Source organism: Thalassophryne amazonica, chromosome 15 (genome assembly GCF_902500255.1).
Source record: "Thalassophryne amazonica chromosome 15, fThaAma1.1, whole genome shotgun sequence".
Lineage (NCBI taxonomy): Eukaryota > Metazoa > Chordata > Actinopteri > Batrachoidiformes > Batrachoididae > Thalassophryne > Thalassophryne amazonica.
Window position 1 is genome coordinate 3,211,324 of NC_047117.1, and position 13,120 is coordinate 3,224,443.

General features: G+C 43.2%; 1 protein-coding gene across 1 annotated transcript in view; it reads right to left on the bottom strand.

The window, feature by feature from the left end:
* meis1a (Meis homeobox 1 a) overlaps window positions 1–13,120 on the bottom strand; it is a 35,825-nt gene that overhangs the window by 2,395 nt on the left and 20,310 nt on the right. Inside the window, 3 exon segments of the mRNA XM_034188805.1 lie at window positions 6,333–6,387; window positions 6,389–6,409; window positions 12,951–13,096. Coding sequence (XP_034044696.1) covers window positions 6,333–6,387; window positions 6,389–6,409; window positions 12,951–13,096 — 222 coding nt within the window.

A 13,120-nucleotide genomic window follows, 5' to 3' on the forward strand; every position in this document is an offset into this window, starting at 1 on the left:
ACATGCGCCCTGGTTGTTCCGCACCATTTCAGTACAAGGTTACAGAGGTCCAGTTTGGGAATCTTCCATCTGTACTGGGTTCAAGAAGCATTTATTACATTTGGAAATGATCCACCTCCACATTTCTCTGTTCATGGGCCATTAAGGTTTTGACATCATTTTATCATTTTTCCTCCAAGAATCCACTTTATGAATCCAAAAATCCTCCAGATTCAGCAAGATCCTTGGTCAGCGGTGGAGGTCATGATGGTGGTGTCTGAGGGATGAGTTCCTCTCCGACCTGTGTGTGGTGTTGAGCTCCACACTGATGGTGGAGAAGGTGTGAGATGTGTGTGAGGAGGAGGAGCTACAGCGTGAAACCAGAGGTTTTAACCAAAACAGCTGTGCACAAACACAACACACGCCAACACTAAGCCCCACCCATCGCAGGTATCATACTCAGGTCAGAGCCCCCCCCCCAACCCCCCCCCCCCAGTGCGTAAATAAACCAGACCAGCTGTTTGCCATGAAAATGTCATTTACAGCAACCTGTGGTTTCAGCGTGGCATCGTGCCCGTCACAAACCAGCCACACGGGCATAAAAACACGCCCATCATCACCCAGTGATTTACTGCTTAAAAATACACACATTTAGCCAAAATCATAAGAAAAATGGAATTTAAGACAACACGCATAAATCCTGTACTTAGGTTTTAAAAAAAAAAATTGCAATTAACATTTAAAACCTGGTGAAAATGTGCTCAACGGGGGGGGGTCATCCATTACCTACAGATATTATTTTCTGGCTACCTGGAACCAGAACCACTCAGGTTTGGGCCACATCCACAAAAACAAAGAATTAAGACCATTTACAGGTGTATACATACACTCAACAAAAATATAAACGCAACACTTTGGTTTGCTCCCATTTTGTATGAGATGAACTCAAAGATCTAAAACTTTTTCCACATACACAATATCACCATTTCCCTCAAATATTGTTCACAAACCAGTCGAAATCTGTGATAGTGAGCACTTCTCCTTTGCTGAGATAATCCATCCCACCTCACAGGTGTGCCATATCAAGATGCTGATTAGACACCATGATTAGTGCACAGGTGTGCCTTAGACTGCCCACAATAAAAGGCCACTCTGAAAGGTGCAGTTTTGTTTTATTGGGGGGGGATACCAGTCAGTATCTGGTGTGACCACCATTTGCCTCATGCAGTGCAACACATCTCCTTCGCATCATCCGTGAAGAGAACACCTCTCCAACGTGCCAAACGCCAGCGAATGTGAGCATTTGCCCACTCAAGTCGGTTACGACGACGAACTGGAGTCAGGTCGAGACCCAATGAGGACGACGAGCATGCAGATGAGCTTCCCTGAGACGGTTTCTGACAGTTTGTGCAGAAATTCTTTGGTTATGCAAACCGATTGTTTCAGCAGCTGTCCGAGTGGCTGGTCTCAGACGATCTTGGAGGTGAACATGCTGGATGTGGAGGTCCTGGGCTGGTGTGGTTACACGTGCTCTGCGGTCCAAATTCTCTGAAACGACTTTGGAGACGGCTTATGGTAGAGAAATGAACATTCAATACACGAGCAACAGCTCTGGTTGACATTCCTGCTGTCAGCATGCCAATTGCACGCTCCCTCAAATCTTGCAACATCTGTGGCATTGTGCTGTGTGATAAAACTGCACCTTTCAGAGTGGCCTTTTATTGTGGGCAGTCTAAGGCACACCTGTGCACTAATCATGGTGTCTAATCAGCATCTTGATATGGCACACCTGTGAGGTGGGATGGATTATCTCAGCAAAGGAGAAGTGCTCACTATCACAGATTTAGACTGGTTTGTGAACAATATTTGAGGGAAATGGTGATATTGTGTATGTGGAAAAAGTTTTAGATCTTTGAGTTCATCTCATACAAAATGGGAGCAAAACCAAAAGTGTTGCGTTTATATTTTTGTTGAGTGTATATATATATATATATATATATATACACACACACACACACACACAGTAGTGTTCAGAATAATAGTAGTGCTACGTGACTAAAAAGATTAATCCAGGTTTTGAGTATATTTCTTATTGTTACATGGGAAACAAGGTACCAGTAGATTCAGTAGATTCTCACAAATTCAACAAGACCAAGCATTCATGATATACACACTCTTAAGGCTATGAAATTGGGCTCTTAGTAAAAAAAGTAGAAAAGGGGGTGTTCACAATAATAGTAGTGTGGCATTCAGTCAGTGAGTTCATCAATTTTGTGGAACAAACAGGTGTGAATCAGGTGTCCCCTATTTAAGGATGAAGCCAGCACCTGTTGAACATGCTTTTCTCTTTGAAAGCCTGAGGAAAATGGGACGTTCAAGACATTCAGAAGAACAGCGTAGTTTGATTAAAAAGTTGATTGGAGAGGGGAAAACGTATACACACGTGCAAAAAATTATAGGCTGTTCATCTACAATGATCTCCAATGCTTTAAAATGGACAAAAAAAACAGAGACGTGGAAGAAAATGGAAAACAACCATCAAAATAGATAGAAGAATAACCAGAATGGCAAAGGCTCACCCATTGATCAGCTCCAGGATGATCAAAGACAGTCTGGAGTTACCTGCAAGTGCTGTGACAGTTAGAAGACGCCTGTGTGAAGCTAATTTATTTGCAAGAATCCCCCACAAAGTCCCTCTGTTAAATAAAAGACATGTGCAGAAGAGGTTACAATTGCCAAAGAACACATCAACTGGCCTAAAGAGAAATGGAGGAATATTTTGTGGACTGATGAGAGTAAAACTGTTCTTTTTGGGTCCAAGGGCCGCAGACAGTTGTGAGACGACCCCCAACTCTGAATTCAAGCCACAGTTCACAGTGAAGACAGTGAAGCATGGTGGTGCAAGCATCATGATATGGGCATGTTTCTCCTACTATGGTGTTGGCCCTATATATCGCATACCAGGTATCATGGATCAGTTTGGATATGTCAAAATACTTGAAGAGGTCATGTTGCCTTATGCTGAAGAGGACATGCCCTTGAAATGGGTGTTTCAACAAGACAATGACCCCAAGCACACTAGTAAACCAGCAAAATCTTGGTTCCAAACCAACAGAATTAATGCCTCGCAGATGTGAAGAAATCATGAAAAACTGTGGTTATACAACTAAATACTAGTTTAGTGATTCACAGGATTGATAAAAAAGCAGTTTGAACATAATAGTTTTGACTTTGTAGCGTCAACAGCAGATGCTACTATTATTGTGAACACCCCCTTTCTACTTTTTTTTTTTTACTAATAGCCCAATTTCATAGCCTTAAGAGTGTGCATATCATGAATGCTTGGTCTTGTTGGATTTGTGAGAATCTACTGAATCTACTGGTACCTTGTTTCCCATGTAACAATAAGAAATATACTCAAAACCTGAATTCATCTTTTTAGTCACATAGCACTACTATTATTCTGAACACTACTATATATATATCTGCATGAACGCGGGTGGAGGGGGCGGAGTTTATTTAATTTCCCCTTTGTGTCTGTATGAGTCACAGACAGGTGACACGGTAAAGGTGCTGGTCCACCACGTGCAGTGGAGAGATGAACATCACATTCCTTGTGTGTTGTTTTGATGATCAGCAGACTGTTACCAACATTTTATTCTCAGTTTTCTTTGGATTTCTCATCCATCTGAGTCTCAGGTTTCAGAAAAATGTTTTATGAGATGAGCTCTTTGAGTTCAGAAGTTTCTGAATTTTGCTGAACTGAATCTACGCCGAAATGTTCCCTTTTAATTCTTTATTACTGCAAAAAAGTTTTCCTTTGATGCTTTTTGTAGCATTCAGGCCTTAATATGTTTGATGTCACTGACATTAATGAGCGAAGCTCTTCACTATCTGTGTGCATATCATCAAACAATAATTTAAAATTGAATAATTGTTGCAGAACCTCAAAGTAATGATAGACTACTTCACAAATGTCGTTTTTGTGCCATTTTCTGGTTTGTGTCTTCATCTATCACTGAGCGAGCGTCGCTTAAATCAAAGTCAAGAGCAGCATAATGAGTGTTTTCTGTCATTTATTTGAACTTTTTGAAGTTCCACAACACTGTACTAAAGTTGTACATATTATTAGAGCTTTGCACAGCAAACTGTGAACAAAAAGGTTTCAAACGGGACCTGGAGCCTTGTGGACATTATGTGTCCATGTCCATCTCCTCTCACTGTCCAAACACACAGCGATGAACTGGTGACTACAAAGTGCAGGTTTGTGATAAACCCCGCCTCTCACCCACTGCACTCTGGGAAAGGCGTCAGACCTCCGCCAGTCTAACCAGGACCGCTGCAGGAGAACGGACGGATGAATGCTGAGGTCCAGATTAGATACATGAAGAGTGTTGACCGTCTCAAACCTGCTTTCTTTCACAAGCTGCTCTGGTTATTTATTCAGAATTTGCAGAATCAGGGGAAACGTTACCACGGCAACAGCAGAATATTCAGAGGGAATTATTCTGACTAACAGCTTCAGAGGCGACAAAGCAGCTGCAGGCAAACAAAGTTCAAACATCTCTGCCTTCAGTGAAGAGAATCGACTCCGACTGGTGCAGGACATCAAATAAGACAACATCCGATTGGACGGTTGAGTACTATCAAGTATCTGGAGAACTACAAACTATGATACAACTTTTTCAAAGCTGCAGTACTTTTCCAGAAAACAGCAGCCTGATGATTTAGTGCAGCAGATAACTGAAAAAAATCATGCAAATGGTGATAAAAGCATCAAATTCGGCAGAAATACTTCTTAGACAATCCTCTTTTGAAAAAAACGATTGGCCACTTGACTTTTCAATCGGTGGTCAGGTCGGGGTCAATTGAAGAATTACACAGAGGTCAAAATTAAAAGATGCTCCAATCATATTGAAAAATATTCCACAGTATTTGCCTGATCATAAAGATTCCAAAAAGGTATAGTTTGGACCATCTGTGACTGAATTCTATGGAGTTACGGGATAAAAACAGCAAGAATGGTGACAAAGGTCAGTTTCATTTTGTACAGGGGTCAAAAGTTAAAGTTGCTCCAATTTTGGTAAAAAGTGATGCAAATTATTGGTTGAGCTAATAGGATTAATAAATGGAATAGATTTGACAGTGTTGAATGTTTGGTCTCCAAAGTACAGGTCAAACAAGATCTACGTCTGTTGGATTCTATGACATGTGACATATGTTACCCCGTAACATGATAATAAGGATGATACATGGTCCAAACTATTCCTTTTTAAAACCGTGTTAACTCAACTAGTAATCTGCATCACTTTTTAACCAAAATTGGAGCAACTTTAACTTTTGACCCTGTACAAAACGACACTGACCTTTGTCACCATTCTTGCTGTTTTATCCCATAACTCCATAACATTCAGTTACAGACTGTCCAAACTATACCTTTTTGGAATCGTTATGATCAAGCAAATAATATGGCACAGGTTTTAATATGATTGGAGCATCTTTTAATTTTGACCTCTGTGTAATTCTTCAATTGACCTCTACCTGACCACCAACTGAAAAGTCAAGTGGCCAATTGTTTTTTTCAAAAGAGGATTGTCTGAGGAGTATTTGTGCTGAATTAATGTTTTAATCACCATTTGCAGGATTCCGCTCTAAATATTCTCTTATCTGCTGCACTAATTAAAGCCCAAAAACTGCACAAGTGACACAAATATCTCTTTAACAAATTCCAAAATATTTCAGTTGAATGAGATGTGGCTCATATCTGCACTCCGAACAAAGAAAACGTGACATGTGGATGAAGCAACCGTCTGTCCACTGAAGCCCGTCACACCCTGACCAGTGCACATCCTGCTCCAGAATCAACTATAAGAGATACTTTGTAACACTGAAATCCATTTCCAGACCTTTTTTCAGCTCAGTGTCACTAAACTAATCAGGGACACACAACTGGACGGGAAACCGATCAGGACATAAGTGTCCAACTTGGTCCTTTAAAAATCCTTTTGATCTACATGTAAATATACTGTGTAGCTAATAATAATAAAAAACACTGTCTCCAAATATTTATGGACCAGAGTGTATGTACAGAAAATGTATTCAGTCTGTCACCACTTTGATTAAGCAGTAAAGAAAACAGGACTGCATGTACAACAAACACACACACACAGTCCTGCAGTTAACAGAAGAAGAAGAAGAGCCTTCATTGTCAGGCTCCTCCCCTCTGAAGCTGTCACATACAAACAGAACGACCCCCACAGGAATTAATCATCCAAATTATCAGCTTCTGGTTGCTTGGAGGGGGTGATGTCCAGAACTACAACAACAACGGCGGCATGGTGCCCGGTGCTCACAGTTGTTGACTTGCAGGATGGTGAGGCCGGTGTCCTGCGCCAGCTGCTTCTTCTGCTACCTCTGATGGGTACGGGTGCTGCAGGAGGACAAACATCAGGCAGATGAACAACACGACTGTGTTTGTCCTCAGTGTCAGTGAACGCCTCACAGCAGCAGCTCATTACTGTTCATGGGGGGGAAACTCATTGAGGGAAGGTGGAAGGGGTGTGTTATTGGGGGGCAATGGGGGCCACAGTTGTTAACTGGACTGAATGTGCAGCTCAGCCTCGTTTCAGGATCCACAACAGACCCGAGGCTACACAGGGTCGTCCCACATGTCTGTGGTGCCGCGACGGTCGCCAAAAAAAAGAAAGAAAGGGCTCCAGAAGAAGACGAGGACAGTTTGATTTAAAGAGCAACGTTGAGAAGCACAGAGTGGGGCTGGTTCCCCCACTGACCCAGAGCCCAACGGGCCCGGGTCTCAGGTTCTGACCAACTCAGCGGACAGTAAAGACAAAAACCCAGTCAAAGCAACGTGCCTTATGACATCACAGAAGAGAGATCGAGCTGCCACACAGCACGGTCCTGTAGGAGGTGCTAGTGAGACACAACACACCACACACACACCACACACACACACACACACACACACACACACACACACACCCACACACACACACCACACACACACACACCACACACACCCAGACCTGGGATCTGCATATGGATCTGATCTCAAAGTCAAATTAACAAATGCTGAACCAACAGCAAACATTCTACTGAAATAATAATTTTGAAAAAGATTTTTGGCTGTCTGCCAAAATGTGTTTTAAAAAGGAATAACAGAAAAATTAAGTTATCTGCTGTGGAAACCTCTAATGACGTGAAGAAGTCGCCGCTCTGCAGTGGCCAATCAAACAGCCTGAGGACTGATGGCTCTGCTGCACCACATCCCGGACGGACTGAACGTCTGCTGTTTCCTCCTCTGCTGGGGGCTGATACACCATAACTGATCTGAACTACATCTGATCTGCCGTGAAAGATCGTCATCACGGAGTCACTGCAACACGTTCTCAACCTCCCTGAAGCAGCTTTCATCTCCAGGGACGAGAGGAAACTGATGCAAACCCCCAGAGCGTGCGTGCGCACACACACACACACACACACACAACACACACACACACACACACACACACACACAACACACACACACACACACACACACACACACACACAACACACACCACACACACACTCTGATGTCAGCGAGCTGTCAAGTTAGTTGCTCAACTGCACACCAGGAACAATTTGGGGATTAAGGACCTTCATGATTTTTCAGTGTGCAGAGGAATTGACCTTTGACCTCATGTACTGTTTGTAATATCAGACGATGCTGCTCTTCCTGCCAATCACAGCATAACAAGTATTTTTCATCCATGAAATGAGGCGAGATTAGAAAAAGAAGCAGTGTTGTGGTTTCCACCTGCTCGTTATTCCGAAAAGTATAACAGCCTCAAACCACCGCCCAGGTCAGAACCAAGATCAGGACCGAGGCCAAGACCAAGACCAAGGCCGAGACCATGGTCAGGACCACTGATCACACGAAAAAGTAAAGCTCCTTCAGACTGAGATCGAGGACTCGGACAAAAATCCCACTCAAATGTTTAACTGTATTTGTTTTGATGTGTAAATTATTCATTAATCTGCAGTTTGAAATACAGTATAAAGTCGTCAACATCGCAATTAATTAGTGATGCATGAATATTTCTTCCTCTCTTGAGAGATTTCATGCTAAAGAGCAAACTGTAAAAAAAACATGCCAGAGTCCCCGTCCCTGGAGCCAAAAGCTTATTTGGTCAAAAGAGGCTGAAACTTTTTGTAGAATAAAGCCGGTTTTTAACACCCAATCAGATACCCAACTGGAGCATGAAAACATGTGTAATGTGTAAAAGTGAATATCTGACGTAATCTGTGCAGATAGGGGGCAGTATACATGTGTTTCTTCAATGTTATAGGTGGCTTTGTTTTTTATTTTTTGACTTCATCTTGAAATAAATCATTTCTGCTTGAATGTCGAGTTAACTGCTCAGTTATTTTGATGCCAGATTACAATTAAAGGCTAAAATTAAAATACAATGCAGACTGTGTAGTTTGGGAAGTGAATGGCAGCTGATTTCACTGCAGCAGGATGCAAATGAACCGTGTGTGTGTTCAAAGACTCACCGCTCCAATGACCTCTTTAAATCTCCCCTGAAAATATAATCTACCTCCATAATCCCATGAAAGGCAGAGTTTTCAGATGTTAACAGATACATTGTAGCTTTGTGGTAACGTCTTGTAAGCACAGACATTAGCGCACAGGCAGCACACAGTACCGCTGTCAGCGTGCCCAGTAGGTCCTGTGTCATGGTGCTGCGTTCAGTGTCACTTGTAATTAGTAACAGTAATATGACACACACACTTGAGACTGCTGTTGTAGACATTCAAGCACGATTACCTCATTTTTGAGATCAGGAAGGCAGTCTGGGGTCGAAAATTGGCAATGATAGACTGGTTAATACAAACAGGCTACGACCGTAACTTGTCAGCTAACGATCAACTTAACCTCACATTTGTGACGTTGGAAGTCTGCTTATGAACTTCAAGCTCAAAGCTGGTTTGGCCAAAAGTCCGGACATGTACATGCTGGCCCCGCCAGATTCCGCGAGGATCAAGTCTTCCTGAACAAGAGCAACATTCACGTCAGCCATCAACGTGCTAAATGTATTTATTGTTTCTTGAGCCTATAAATGCTGCTTCTTTCTTAACAATAAAAGTAACATCAAGTAGGTATTTTGTTGTTTTGCCCCCCGTATTCCAGACAGCTCAGAGGTCTCCCTCCATCTGAGCCGCCGGGCTTCATTATCTGACAGATGCTCGTTTGCGCCGTCCCTCTGTGATGTATGGCTCCACATGCTGCACATTTTTGTGGGAGGAGCTGACCGGTGGTTTTGGGGGGGTTGAGGTCAATGAGGGTGACCCCCACAGTGAGCTGGTCCCAGGGTTCCTGGGGTTCCTGTCACAGAGGTAATGGATGATGTTTTCTCTGCAGCCTTCCTGGCACTCAGGGAAATGAGCATCTGAGCAGCAGCATTTTTCTTTTTAAGCAAACCCAGAAGTCGGTGGAAAACTTCCACCTGATGACACCGAGTCCAGTCAGACGGCAGAACATAGACCGGGTCAGAACACCTCACGAGGTTTATTCAGGATGGAAACTGTTCCCTGAACATCTGCACAATCTGTCAACAACCAAGAAACGAATTTGGTTTGGTGCCAATCCTTCCAGGTTTCAGATTCTCATCTCGAATCATTTCTTCATTTTAAAATAGGGAACAGAATCATCACCTGACCACCCGCTCAGAGTGTCGCAAGAAGAGCTTCTTCTGTGTGTCTCACTCCTGGAGGATGAGGGTGGGCGGGGTTACAGCTGAGGCCACGCCCGTGCCTGTGGGCTGCCGTGGCACCGGTTATGCGCCACATTTCTGCAGCTCTGCGGCTGTAAAACAGCTGCTGAGTGGATGATGCCGTCCTGGTGCCCTCTGACCTCTGATAGTCCACAGGGGTGGTGTGGGGTGGCGAGGTCACTGCCGGGGCTTCCTGTGAACTGGTTCTAATCCCAGCGCTCACCTTGGTGGATGGGCGAGAACAGAACTTGAAGTTTGGATGGCCTTCTTTTTGTGTGTGGAATTTGTAAGAAGTTGGGTGACTGCAGGAAAAAAAAAGCTGCTGTGAGGCGTTTAAGGAACCGAGGTGACGCTGATCTGAGAGGAAAACGAGGCACCAATTACAGTCAGAGTGCTTATGTGTCTTCTATTTGATCTTTGTTCTCTTCGCTGTAAAACGCCGTCTTTCACACATTAATGTGTGGTGAGACCGGCGGCTTGTGTCTCTGTTTTTATGAGCTGTGACTCCTGCTCAGAACACGGGGGGTTCAGAGCCCAAACACACTCACAGGCGCCTTCTGCAGCTTAAAGTTCTCAAAAAAACAAAAAACAAAAAAAACAGAGAAATGAAAAGTTTGTTCTTAAATAATCAGGGCCTAGTGATTGTTCATAGAAGAGACAGACAAAGAAAACTCATCATCTGTCGACTGGCTGCTCGTCTGTGACCCAGAGCCTAGAGGAGAAACCAAAAATGACACGATTCTCAAAAGGGGCCATCCATCACAGAATGAATAAACCAGCTCAGGGTCAGACACCAACCGTCTGGGCTTCATGTCCTTATAATGTCTATGGTCAAAACCACCTCACATGTCCACCAAGGAGGCTACAGACCAGGATCTTCTGAGGGACGAGGTGACAACATCAGATAAATGTCCTGTGTCCACCTGTTTATCAGTGGAGACACTCAGGATCTGGACAGGTACAACGTGGGGTTGACTTTAGAATGAAGAAACCACTCAGGCGAACAGATAAATACCTTAAAGACCCAAACATGAAGTCCTGCTGCTTCACCCTCAACTTCTCAAACAGGATAATAAACTATACATCTAATATAAGGTTTAATTCAGTAACCTGCTGCTTTGTTTTCTCATCTACATTTTGCTTCCTTTATCTCCTAATGTCCCCCCCTTTTTCCTCCCCGTCCCCAGTAAGCTTCGTCCCATTTGTTCCAGGACTCACTGTCCTCCTGCTTCAGCACAGCGTCCAGTGGCCCTGAATCTATCGCTCAAAAGACTGCTAGCTAAATTATTAGCGTTGAATCTGCTGTCGCTCAGTGGGAACATACTGATGTTCCCAGAGGTCATGATGCCCTGTTCAGTTTTTTTGCATGGCTTAAGTGTGGCAGGAGTTTGTTCCCAAGGCTGGAGACCTTTACCATTTTTCAGGGACCCATTATTTGTTTATACAACTGGGAAACATAGAGCCTTGGAAACGTAGGAACCTAGAACTGGGGGACATAGACAGTGGTTGGCACAGCTAACCAAAAGTTTAGCTTCAATAACGGATAATCCGCTAACTGAAAAGTTAACTTTATAACGCTAAACTGATAAACCGCTAAAAAATTTAGCAGAAGTTGCAGCTAACCGTTAACTTTAGTATTGATTCAGTACAATGTCGGCTACTGATAAGCCAATTTCAAGTTAAGCACCGCCAAGGCTTCTGAGAAAAATCAAAAAGTGATCACCAAACCCAAAACAAACAACCAGCCAGAGTATCTGTTCTTATGCACCCTGACCGCTGCTGTAAGAAAGTGTCATTTACTTTATATATGCAACAACACAGATGTGTGGCAGGAGACAAGAAAAGCAAGGCACTTTTCACTGATGGTATGGTTTCATTTATAGACAACTAATTCCGGACAGTTTATCGACATTAACAGCAACTCTGTCATTTTTACAAAGTGAAAATATCGTACATCGTATATGCGCTAATTCTGAAGTTTGAGCATTAACAGACACGCCGCCAAAAGGCATTATGGAATATGAGTCTCCTCTCAATTACTGGTTGGTTGGTTTATTTATTTGTAAACACCAACACACAAGTTACTGTAACGTGTGTTGGTTTTTACAAATAAATGTGTATTTGCAAATATGTCTTTTTTTCATTTGTTAAAAAAGGCATTTGCAAAACTGAAAATTCTGTTTGTGAAGTGTGATTCAGCGCCACGAACAGCGACCAACATTCACACGTTGGTCACCATTCACACTCCCATCCAGTAGATGGCAATGTTCTATGCATTCTGACGGGGGGGTGACATTCTTTATAAATGAAACCATGAGTGAAAAGTGCCTTGCTTTTCATGTCTCCTGCCACATGTGTGTCATTGCATGTGGAAAGTGAACGATGCTTTTCTGTAGCAGCAGCTGCCCTGCCCCTTAGGGTTTACAAATGTTTTTGACCATTAAGCTCTACTCAATATGCCAGCAAAAAAATGTTAGCGGACTGAAAGTTAACGTAATTAAATTTAGCGGAAGCTAATTGGTCCGTTGATGGTTTTCAAAGTTAACTGAAAAGCTAATCTGCTAACAAAAAGTTAGCTTCACTAATTAGCAGTTAGCAGATTAGCAGAACTGTGCCCACCACTGGACATAGAGCACTGGGAACAAAGGACCCTAGAACTGGGGGACATAGAGGCCTGAACGCAGAGGTCTCTTACTCTCTGGTTCCATTATCTACCATATTAATGTGGGGAACATCAGGCCTTAGGAGCACTGGCATGACTTTTCACTCAACATGGTAGAATACAGCTTTTATGATTTTTTTTTTTTTAATGTTGCGCTGCATTCCTGACAACTGGGGAATTCAAATGTTCCAACCACTTGCTCTGGAATTTTTAAAAAAGTGTTGAAAAAGTACAGTGGAATAGCACCTGGATTCAGAGACTGGGAAATATGGACCAAATCCAGAATCTGATTCCACCACGTTCTAGAAGTTAGGGAGGCGGGATTATGAAAAGAGGAATTGGTTCGACTCCCCATCAGACAGCAAAATCACTCAGGTTCCTTGGACAAGGTCCTTAGTCCCCACGTTGGACCACGTGTGTAACATCTGTGTGAAATGTGAGGCATCATTACAAAGCTCTTGGAACTTGTAGCCTGCTGAGCTACATGGCACTGAGCTGATGACCCGCTTGGAATAAAAGTGATCTTAAAGTACCGTGAGGTGCTGGAAGAGCCACGCCCTGAGGATGTTTGTGGACACTTTAGGGAAGATGCCTCTCTTCTTGTTGTGCAGCCGGTCTCTGTCCGGGTCGTCGTCGTCTCCGGTGCTGGGAGAGGCCATCCCGTTTTCGAGGCAGTCACCTGCCCAAAACAAGCACAAACGTA